Source organism: Selaginella moellendorffii, unplaced genomic scaffold (assembly GCF_000143415.4).
Source record: "Selaginella moellendorffii unplaced genomic scaffold, v1.0 SELMOscaffold_46, whole genome shotgun sequence".
In the NCBI taxonomy this organism is placed as follows: Eukaryota; Viridiplantae; Streptophyta; class Lycopodiopsida; order Selaginellales; family Selaginellaceae; genus Selaginella; species Selaginella moellendorffii.
Genome location: NW_003314307.1, coordinates 435,293 through 446,917, shown reverse-complemented (window position 1 = coordinate 446,917; position 11,625 = coordinate 435,293). Strand labels below are relative to the sequence as shown.

The window sequence follows — 11,625 nt, the reverse complement described above, 5'->3', positions numbered from 1 at the left end:
CAGAAAGCTCGTCTCATCCAAGTGGTTGTTTAAGAAAAAGTACAACGCTGATGGAAGCATTGAGCGCTACAAGGCGAGATTTGTGGCACGCGGATTTTCTCAAGTTCATGGGCTGGACTACTCGGAGACTTACAGCCCGGTGGTGAAACTCACAACCATTCGTATGCTACTAATCCTAGCTGCAGAATTGGATCTCGAGCTCCATCAACTTGACGTTTGCACTGCGTTCCTTGGCGACATCGATGAAGAGGTGTATGTGGCTCAGCCTCCTGGTTTTATCCAGCCTGGAGAAGAACACCTCGTTTGCAAGCTTAACAAAGCTCTCTACGGACTCAAGCAGTCGCCACGCCAATGGTACACGAAAATAGATTCTTTTCTAATTTCCCTTGGTTTCGTGCGCAGTGCTGCTGATTGTAACCTCTACATATATTTTGACGCTGAGGGCTATTTGTTCCTTGCGCTATATGTGGACGATGCTATTCTCGTGGCAAATCAGCTACGTTTGATCCACAAATTTAAAACGTACCTTGGCGCTAAATTTGCCATGAAAGACCTCGGTGAGTTGCATTTCTGCCTCGGTATCCAGGTGACGCGCAACAGGGAACGAGGCACTCTGGAGCTAAGCCAGGCAAAATATGTTTCCGACGTGCTCCAGAGGTATGGCCTTGCTCATGTTAATCCGGTTGCTACTCCCATGGAAACAGGCACGAAATTATCTGCTGAGAGTGGAGAGTACCTTGATCAATCTCCCGAGGAGGAGAAAGCATCTAGAGCAGTCTATCGCTCTATGGTCGGCAGCCTGATCTACCTGGTAATCTCCACTCGGCCTGACCTTGCGTATGCTGTGGGAACAGTGGCGAAGTACCTGGACCGTCCCTCCACAGCACACTGGCAGGCTTTGAAACGTATTATGAGGTACGTGGCAGGGACTAACCAGCTAACTTTAAAGTACTCCAGAGGCGAGAGCGGCAATAAGCTGGTTGGTTACTCTGATGCTGATTGGGCCGGGGATCCAGACAACAGGAAGTCAACCACAGGCTACGTTTTCCTGCTAAATGGAAATGTCGCAAGCTGGTGCAGCAAACGACAGGCTATTACAGCGATGTCGAGTACTGAGGCTGAGTACATAGCTGCAGCAGCTGCAACCAAGGAAGCAGCGTGGCTGAAGGGACTTCTCCAGGATCTACAAATCAACACGGGCGTGGTTAGGCTATTGTGTGACAACCAGTCTGCAATAGCTTTGACCAAGAACTCCAGGTTCCACTCTCGTACTAAACATATTGAGCTGCGCTTCCATTTCATACGAGAGCAGATCCAGAGAGGAATGATCGAGCTGGAGTTCTGCCCGACAAACTCCATGCTAGCGGACGTGCTAACAAAACCACTTCCTCGTGTTAAACATGAAGTCTTCACGAAGGCTCTTGGGCTGACTTTAGACGTTGGCCTTGAGGAGGAGTGTGGGAGTGAACAAGACCACGTCAGCACACAGCCACGTGAGCGATCCAGACGCCGCCACGGATCGTCACGATAAACCCATACATTTAACCATGTATCAACCGTCATAATAATAACACAACACCGTTTCATAATACCACAACATTCACCACTCTGGCTTGAGCTGTTTGACACCCACTGATCCACTGAACCAATGTGATCACCACTTGGATGGGTTTGGAGGGAGATTCTTTGATCTGCTGGGCCCCAACTGTGTTTCTACCACCCAATGCCCCCCAGCAGCCCGAGTGGGACCAGAGAAGGCCATACACTGGCCAAAGAGAGAGACCCAGTTTGGGGGAAAGTGAGTGACAACCCAGTGGGTGATTGGGCTGCTATTGGGCGAAGGACCGATTGGGGCACGGGTGATAGTTGTTGCGACAACAATTCAGCTGAACCTGCACAGTAATCCAAAGTAAAACAGAAAGTATAAATTGAAAACATGCAAGAACTTGGCTCTATTTTTCGATGGCATGTTGAACACCATTTGAGCTGGCACACCATATTCACGCAATGCACAGAAAAAAACTCTCACTCAGTGAAATTTGAGGCCCAAAGGTGGCGAACATGATGGAGACAGTAGCTCTAGACAATCTCTTTAGAAGCTGAGCCTGCAGAGTCAACCAAGCTGCGAGGAATTTTTGCCAAGCTCTAAAAACCTTGTGTACCATGTGAATTTTTTGCACTGGATCAGTGGCTTGTACAGGTCCTTCCCAGGTTTCTTTTGTAGGGCCTCGGCCCTAGAAAGACAAGAACCGAGGTTGGAGAAAGATAACATTACCTTGACCATGGAGACAAAAGCAAAGAATCATCATTGCCAGGGCTGTGATCAAGGATCCAGCGTTTCTGATGCTAGATGAGGCAAACTCAGAGCCAACTTCTCAAAATCACTAATATATAGAAGTATGGATTCTATATCCTTGGTCACACTTTGTAAAAATATTCCCTTCTACTATTATAGATATTCATTAATCTTCCATGGCAAACTAAACCTAAACCTCTTAAGTTATGATGTGGCTTGGCCTTACTGGAGCTTCACATAAAGGAAGTTCAGGCCTCATGGGAGCTTACAACCACCTCACCTCAGGCAAAAACTGGTTTGAAATTGAAATGGCTTTCACCGAACTGGTTTGTAAGCAAACCAGTTTTGTTTATTCCGGTTTGCATGTGTTCGTACTCGGGTAGAGTGCTTTTTTTTGGGGCAATTTGTTTTTTTTTTTTACTGTAATTTTAAGGTTTTGCAAAAAAAAAAGGGGTGGGGTTGTGAAAATCGCATTGTGTGATGAACTTTATTTTTTTTCGAACCACACAAGAGTTCTTTTGCATGGAGAAATTAAATTTGATATTTCAACTTCTGCAACTTCCTCAAATCCAGGCCAAATCCTTGGCCATTTGGTACTAAACCCTGTTTTTTACTTCTTCCTTGCTTAGGAGCCTACAAAAAAAACTATACCATCCAAATCCATGGCAAAATTTTCAGCAGTAGCCAACAATTGTCCAGACCGAGTGTATGAACTGAAAGGAGCTGCATTGAAACATTGAGATTGAGAATGAGAAGAATAGCACTAGAAACTTAAAACCTCTCCTAGCTGATAACGCCTTGAGTGTGGCCCTGTACCCCAGAGATGCAAGTAGCTATCCACAACAATTATGAACCCTGGCCAAGAACACTAATATTTCGTGGTGAAATCGACCAACAACAGATTCCTCTAGCAGCCATAGTTAATTTTTGCAAGCAAGTTTTGGGCTTCAACTCTAGATGTCCATGTCCAAGTCCAAGCCAGATGGAGTCTGAATTCAAGTAAGAAGCAGAACAAGAGGGCTTAAGCCTGAGCTGGAACACCAGCAGGGAGTGTGGAGCTGGGCACCCGAGGTCTACCCTTGGTTACGTGCAACACTCTTTCCCTTACTATCCTTTTTGGAGCATGTGGCCCCTAGGGAAGTCAAACCCTGCTAGCTAATAAATATCTTCTTTTAAATATAATTCAAAGCAAACTCAAACTCAAACTCAAAGTTGAAATCCAAATTCAACTCTTGACTTTAAATTTAAAGATTCCATGGCATTGACACGTATAAATCTATAGCAGCCAAACCCTGTTGCCCCTTGTTTGCTTGTTCAACCTCAACGCGCTTTAATGGACACAAAAGATACTGTTCAATAACAGTGGCTGCAAGACACTTCGAGCTATAAAAAGATACATGCATTTCACTTTGTGTACTAGAGCAGACCTTTTCAGTTCATTTAAAAAATAGCAGATGCTCTCGATGTTTCTCGCTTTTAGAATTCTCCTGCTGTGTTGCTTGTGCTATGTCATTTTAACTTCAGTGGCAACTGATGGTGGAAGTCCAGGAACAACCATAAATGTGAGAGGCGAAGACCCTCAGACATGGATTACATCTCCCAACGCTACCTTTTCTACAGGATTCAGCCATCTCAACCCCAAATCTCCCCTCTATAGTTTCTCGATATGGTACACCAAAATGCCCAACACAGTCGTCTGGAGCGCAATGTCTAATGACACGGGAGGTTTTCCAATCGGGCTTATCAAAGGCGACCAGCTCGTTTTCCAGACTGATGGTCGATTGGTTCTCACCTCCAATGCTGCTGGAATTATCTGGGGGACTTCTACATCAACTCTCGGGGTTACAAAAGCTTTGCTTCAGGAGAATGCCAACTTACAGCTGCTAACGAGCAACGGAGTGCCTGTTTGGCAGTCATTTGACCGTCCCACGGATACAATTCTTCCTGATCAGCAGCTCATTGGAAACGCCCAACTTGTCTCCAATAACCGAAAATATGACCTTCAAATGGATGGGAGTAGAGTTGCGCTTTACTCCCAGGGCTATTGGCTTGAACCATACTGGACGATCAAGAATGACAATCAATCCAATTCTGCGGTCAGTCCTCCTCGTCTCAACTTCAGCACTACCGGGATGCTTTCTTTCTTTGATGGGAATGGCAGCTCCTGGAAAAATCCTGACAAAGTATACGACACGGCACAAAGGTATGCGCTCGATTATCCTAAAGTTGGTCTAACCCGGAGGCTGACCTTGGATGATGATGGCAACTTGAGAATCTACACTCTTGATGAGATTAAGAAGAGGTGGATCATAACTTGGCAAGCTGTTCTTCTCGAGTGTGACATCTTTGGAAAGTGCGGGCGATTTGGGATTTGCGCGTACCGGCCGACTGCGACTTGCATCTGTCCTCCGGGATTTCACCCCACAAATGCTTCCGATCCGTCACAGGATTGTGCCTACAATACTCCGTTGACCGAGTGTCCCACAGGCCAAAACTCAACGGATCCAAGGAACTTCAAGATGATCCAGCTTGTACGCACAGACTTCCAATACAATGACTATAATAGCCACCCGCTGCCAAGTCCATCCTCCCAGGAGGATTGTATCCAAAGGTGCCTCAGGGAGTGCGAATGTCTCGGAGCTGCTTTCCAGATGGGTGGCGCTGGAATATGCTGGCTCAAGGGCTTAGATCCCTCGGGTCTGTTTAATGGCAAGCAGTCCGTGGACGTAGACAACGTTTTCTTCTTGAAAGTTTCTGCCAAAGATCCAGGACAAAGTCCGGATGCAAACATATACGTGACAAACGCAAATGCCACAGTCGTTCCTGGTTTCCAGTGGCTGGTGCTCCATCGGTCATTTTTCAGAGATACTCCTCGAGTTGCGCTATTCATCACAACACTCGTCTTGATGGTATTCCTCTTGGTTACTTGTTTTTTGGGGCTCAGCTGGATCATAAGCACTAGAGCACGTAACAACATAATGGATCTCGATTTTGGAAGTGGGCCTGCAAGATTCACGTATCAGCAGCTGCAAAATTTCACAGACAACTTCTGTGACAAGCTTGGTTCGGGAGGATTTGGGACAGTCTACAAGGGGCGGCTTCCAAATGGCACTCTTGTTGCAGTCAAGGAGCTGGAAATGGCCATGCAAGCCGATAAACAGTTCCAAGCCGAGGTGAAGACCCTCGGCAAGATTCACCACATCAACCTCGTCCGCTTGCTGGGGTATTGCTACGAGGACAATCGAAAGCTCCTGGTTTATGAGTACATGCCTAATGGTTCACTGGATAAGCTACTTTTTCTGGATAGCTGGGCCAGCCGATTCAACATTGCTTTGGGGATTGCAAGAGGGATAACATATCTTCATGACGAATGTCAGGAATGCATTCTCCACTGTGACATCAAACCTCAAAACATCCTGCTTGATGAAAGCTTTTGTCCAAAGGTAGCGGATTTTGGTTTGGCCAAGCTGATGAAACGGGAAAGGGCATTGAGTGTGACAACTGTGCGTGGAACCAGGGGATATCTTGCGCCTGAGTGGATCAGCAACCTTCCAATCACAACCAAGGTGGATGTCTACAGCTTTGGAATGGTGCTGCTCGAGATTATAAGCGGCAGGGAAAAGTATCTCATGACAATATCGGCCATAAACTCAGAAAACAATCGCTGGTGTCTCTCGGACTGGGCTTACAACATGTATCAAGCAGGAGATCTGGAAAGCATTGTTGACAAGAAGCTGGTACAGGAGGAAGTGAATGTGGTGCAGTTCAAGAGGCTGCTCAAAGTTGCATTGTGGTGCATTCAGCACGATGCAAATGCAAGGCCATCAATGGGGAAAGTGGTGCAAATGATGGAGGATATTGTACAAGTTCCTGAACCATCATCTCCAAATCCTTCTTTCGAAATAGCTTTGGATCCTTCTATGGATCCTTCTGGTTCTCTGAGATAAAGAAGTAACTGGTTTGTTGATAGTGTAGCCAAGAGCCCCGTGTGGCCGGAAACCGATAGAAGGCTCACAAAGGTCACCAGAGTCCAGGCAGTACCTGTTGCACTTCATGATTTGTATAAGCCACATTATACTGCATGTCAAGCCACACTGGTAAGCCGCCGCATACTATGCAGTATCGACATCACTTATATGTGGATCAAGCTATGCATCACTAGTTTGGATTCTAATTAACTCTTCATTTTTGTCATTGAGCATTGCATTGGCTACAATAGAAGAAAACACATAACGGTGAAAACTAAGGGGAGGAAGCAAACAAAGAAGACTATATACCTTGAAGTCCTCTATATGTGATTGAAAACTAATGCCTCTGAGCATTGGTACACCCTCTGCCATCAATCTCCATTAGTGCTTGCATTTAAAAGAGACAAAAACTTTGGGGTTAATGAAGCTTCCTATTCAAGCCACAATCTTTTATATCCTCTTTAACTATGGGATGCCCTTGCTTGAGAAAATCCTTATCATAAGGTTAGTGAATATATAAAACATTATAGTGAATAATATAATACTTGGAAAAGCTTCATGCAAATTGATGATCAAGGATTGTTGAAAATATGAACAATTTCCATGTGCTCTTGCAATTCCTGGGTAAATCTAGATGGAGCATATGCCTTATATACAAGTTTTGTTCTCAAATGATGGTTATGTGATAATTGTTAAATATTCCTCAAAAAAAAGTTAATTATTTAAAAATAAGTAATCATAGCCTAATTATAGTTGCTTCTCAAATGAAAAACCCTCATTTATCTAGGGTTGGTTAAAACAAGTTGGCATGCACCTTGGATGTTCTAGGGTGTAACCTTTCACCAACCTCAAAAAAAAAATAAAAAATTCAATCACATGATAGTTTACTTTTGATATGCCAGTCAATCACCTACCTAAAGCACCAATCAGCTTGTAATGCTTGCCCAATTTTTACTTTTATACTAGCCTGCCTCAAGGTCCTATGAGCATTCTTATACCCTACTGCGTCTAGAGGGATAAGCTTGTGCAATTTAGCAGCAATGAGTTCTAGGTCAAACACTTGCTCCAACCATAACTTCTAAAGACATGAAAGAGCCTTGGCAATCTGCTTCATACTCAAATATCTCAGCAAGTAATGTCTAACAAAATTCACAAGCTTCTTTTGAGTCTCTAACCTGTTTGCAAAAGTAAAGCTTGGATTTTCCAAGCCTGATCTCTACAATCTCCACACTCCCATCAATATCCTAACTCTTTATGGACTATCTTCCTCAGAGCTACCTCCATCCATAGAACTAGACATATCTGCATGTTGGCTGGATGCCTTGGTCACACTAGAAGCTCAATCAGCTGTTATAATTGCCTAGGGGAAATGCCAATGTTAAGTGTGCATCCATGGCTGCCCTAGCAAGCTATGACCATACTCCATCAAATGATCTCCCCATGCTTGAAAAGTTGAGAGACAGGAGAACAAAAGAAATAAGTACAAGTTAGTTTATCAGACTCTTTGGCTAATGTCTTTAGTGACTAGCTGATGATATTCTCCCTTGTGATGCTAGAACCCCCTTCCCAACAAGTACCAACAAAAGGCCAAGGACACCACCAAGTTTATCAACCTGGATATTGTTTGAGGTGTCCAAACTCTATTAAAAGACAATTATAGCAATAATTTGTTGTGCATTCCATATAGTAATGTTTAGTTTACTTAATAGTAGTGTTATTCTTATTTATTAATCTAATTGATCAAATGAATTTCTATATTATATATTTAGTTTGTGAAGTCCAAATGTATGGCTACAATACCATATACTAATATTAGCGTAATAGAATTTTAGTAGCCATCGGATTGGTTTCAATTCGGACCACTCGCTTTTATATATAAACTAGGGTTTTTGGGCTAATTGATATGCATATTTTTTATATTCTTTTTCCATATTCTATGCACTCATATTGGTAGAGGTGAGGGGCAACTTTGATTGTCCTTGAGGAGTGCTAAAATTTGGGATTTTAGTTTAGATCTAACTTTTGCATTGTCTAGATCTCTTTTTTTAATTGTTTTTGGGATTTTGGTTTAGATCTAACTTTTGCATTGTTTAGATCTCCTTTTTTTTACTGTTTTTCTCAAGTTTTCTATTTTGCTCTTTCTTTTTCCTTTATCTCTTTTGCTTTTTCCTTTTTCATTCATCTTCATGGCAGAGCAGCGGCCTCCTCCTCCTTTAACTCTAGAGTAGTAGTTAGTGCAATTGCTCAATGTTATATGGTTGCAATTAATTAGATTTAATGGTAATATTCATGATGTGTGGTACAACTCCTTTCTACTTTTACTATCAATCCTTATGTCCGGCTAAAGTTCTTCTATGGGAATTCTAGGGATCATGTGTACTATTAGTTTAATCACTTCATAGTGATTGCCACATATCATTTTTGGGATGATGTTTAACATTTATGTGAGTTTCCCACGTGTCTCCAAGGGATGGCACTGCAATGGTACAATAATTTAAATGTAGTATTTTCCCAGATGTCTCCAAATGTGCATTTGGACATACCAACGATTGTGATAATGCCTTTCAATAATTGCATCATTTTTGTTAAGGACCATCTGAGTTGATGATGCAATTTGGCATTTGTTTTTTAAGCCTCTTGCTTTGTGCAGAGCCAAATATGTCGGACTAGATCAAGCTGAGAATGTTGTGACTAGCACTTCATCAAGATCTAGTAGGACTTGTGTATGCACTTGTTCTAGTATGACAAAAGTGAATAGGTATGGCTTTAGCATAATGGGCTAATATGTTGTTAATACTTTTGGGTGTCGGTCATGGGATTGGACACATGGAGCACTTGGACCAAGTGGAAAGGATAAATGGCATAGATGCCCTTCTTGGGGCTAGCATGTCCCCAAGTCGGGAATAAGATTTATGAAGGTCATGAGTGAGACTTTTCCATGTGATCAAAGGTGTGGTTAAGTGATTAAAGTAGAATGGAAAATTTAGTTGCTTACACAATACCAACTATAACTTTAGAGTGTTTTCTAGGATATCCATGTCGAGAGGACAAACTTTATTGATTGTTGTCAACAAAGGTTTGCACTACTACAACAAGTGGAGAAAGACTTTATATTGCCAAACACTATGTATCTATAGTAATAATATAGGAGGCTACAACATAGTGAGATTACTTGTGGTTCCATGGGAAGGTAGCTAAGCAATATAGCATATAATGGTGTGATTGAAAGTGCCAAGGACAATGATGAAGGTGGCCATAACATGGATTGGAAAGGGAGAGGCAACTTTGTGATTAAATGGATAATGTGCTAATAGAGTGTTCAAGTCATCATGGTAACAAAGGTATAATTGAGTCATTTAATAGAATAAGATGGACAAAACACTTACACTCATTGGTCACTTCTTAGGAGGTGGATGGGGTTGGGGAAGCACTCACAGACTTGATCTTTGTAGTGCTTCTACTAGGGCTGCAGTTGTTACTGCTTCACATGGCACTAGAAGCCTATGTGGAAACTAGGGTTGGAGTAAAAGGTCTTGCATTTTGCCCAATAACTTATTGATGTGGTGTTAGCCCTAATTGTGGTGGGGAGGAAATGTTATTAGCAGAGCCGTGACATTAAGGAGATGAAAACATAACCTACTAAATGTTGCTCATATGTTACAATGTATGGAATGCATTATAGTGCTCTACCTGCTCAAAGGCAATTGGCAAAACAGCCACAACACCATCCATATAGGGGCAAGTTCCTAGTGGAGTTGGGGGTCCACCTCTTTACATTACAGGACCTGGTGGTATAACTTGTGATGGCACAATCAGTGAAACAATCAATCACTACTAAAATAGAGGCATGATACTCGCCATAGAGAACAATCATAATGATTCTTCCAACACTCGATGGGCACTTTTGCTAAATCACCATAACTCTCTCAATAAAGCAGAGTTCAATCTTGGAGTTATCAAATAAGGGAAAATCATTTGAAATCCAAGGCATAATTAATTTGGTTATGCGTGTCACTATGCCCTAAATCCCTACCCTAAACCGATATAAAAACCCTAAATTTAACAACTTTGGCCACCTTTAACCATTAACCTAAAATTTATCTTTCATGAGTTCTCTCAACACATCTAGCAATACTTTCCAAGAACAAACTATAAACCATGAGGACAGGATGAAACCATTATGTTCTAGGTTGGTATATTGGCAAAAGGCATCATTCATAGAAGTGATAACTTCTAAAAAAGTGATCAGCAAGATTCAGCAAATGATTAGCAAGTTATTAACAGATGACTTATAGTGTAAGTACATCAACATTCTCAAAATTGTTGAGTCTTTCAATGAGTAGCCTTGCTCCATTGTGGTACATGGTGGATATGCTTAGATGGGATGTTGAGTCCTAGGAGGCTCCTTGTCATTGCAACCATAATACCAACTTTGTGTGTGTTGAGTGATGTTGTAGAATATTTAAGCATAAAAGATCCAAGTGTAGAAGATCTGAGTGTAGATGATCCACATGTAGAAGATCCAAACATGAACAACTCAATTGTGAGTTCCATCTTGTGCAACAGGCTGGACAGGTAGCCAACTATGTACCAATCATTAAAATACAATATAATAAAAACCCTAATTATTCTACTTCTTAAATAATATAATAAAGCACTAAATTTATACTTAAATTTAATATAGCCTTAGGGTATATTAAATGCTTATTATATTTTCAATTTAAAATGCCTAAAATATTCACAAATAAGATTAAATTTTCTGGATTAGGTTCTGTGTTTAATATGAAGTTTAATTAAAAATATTATAAAATCAATACTCACATTATCAAATCTACTACTTATAGAAGTAAATCTTTGATATAGAGTCAATATATTGAGTATAAGAAGAATGAAACTGGTGCTAGTTAAACCTAAATGTAATTTTTGTAAATCTCTTCTCTTCACTAGAGTTGTGGTTGATAGTGTAGTATTGATATACATTGCAAAATCTAGGTCTTGCACTTCAACTATTACACACTCTATAGACAAATCCAAATGAAGGAGATATTACTTATCAGGGTTTAAGCCTTCCTTATGTATTGCAAATGCTTGGTCTTTTACAAAATTAACTTCCTAAAACAAAATGGCTTTGAAAAACAAATGCAAATTGAAATAAACTAATATGTCCTAAAGTTGTTCTATCGATACTACAAATGAGTTCCCTTGGCAAATCTTTAATATCCTTCCACAAAGGAGCTTGGACTATCTTGGATAAAAAGAAAATAATTTAAGCAATGCCAAAATGTTTGGCAAAACAAGTCTTGATTTTACTTGAGTTCTCACTCTATCAATTGAAATAAATTAGTAGGGATGTGGGATGCT

General features: G+C 41.3%; 1 protein-coding gene across 1 annotated transcript; it reads left to right on the top strand.

Annotated features, from left to right (window-relative positions):
* Positions 1-1,723: 1,723 nt before the first annotated feature.
* On the top strand, positions 1,724-6,243 carry LOC112350136 (G-type lectin S-receptor-like serine/threonine-protein kinase At1g34300). Its single transcript, XM_024685814.1, has 2 exons — positions 1,724-1,859; positions 3,821-6,243. Exons 1-2 carry the CDS (start codon positions 1,724-1,726, stop codon positions 6,241-6,243), a joined length of 2,559 nt encoding a protein of 852 aa, XP_024541582.1.
* The last annotated feature ends 5,382 nt before the right edge of the window (positions 6,244-11,625 follow it).

Excerpts from the sequence above, each read along its gene's own strand:
- LOC112350136 (XM_024685814.1), top strand. The coding sequence starts at position 1,724 with ATGCCCCCCAGCAGCCCGAGTGGGACCAGAGAAGGCCATACACTGGCC. Across the intron at positions 1,860-3,820 it reads AAGGACCGATTGGGGCACGG|TGGCAACTGATGGTGGAAGT; the intron begins GTGATAGTTGTT and ends TTTTAACTTCAG.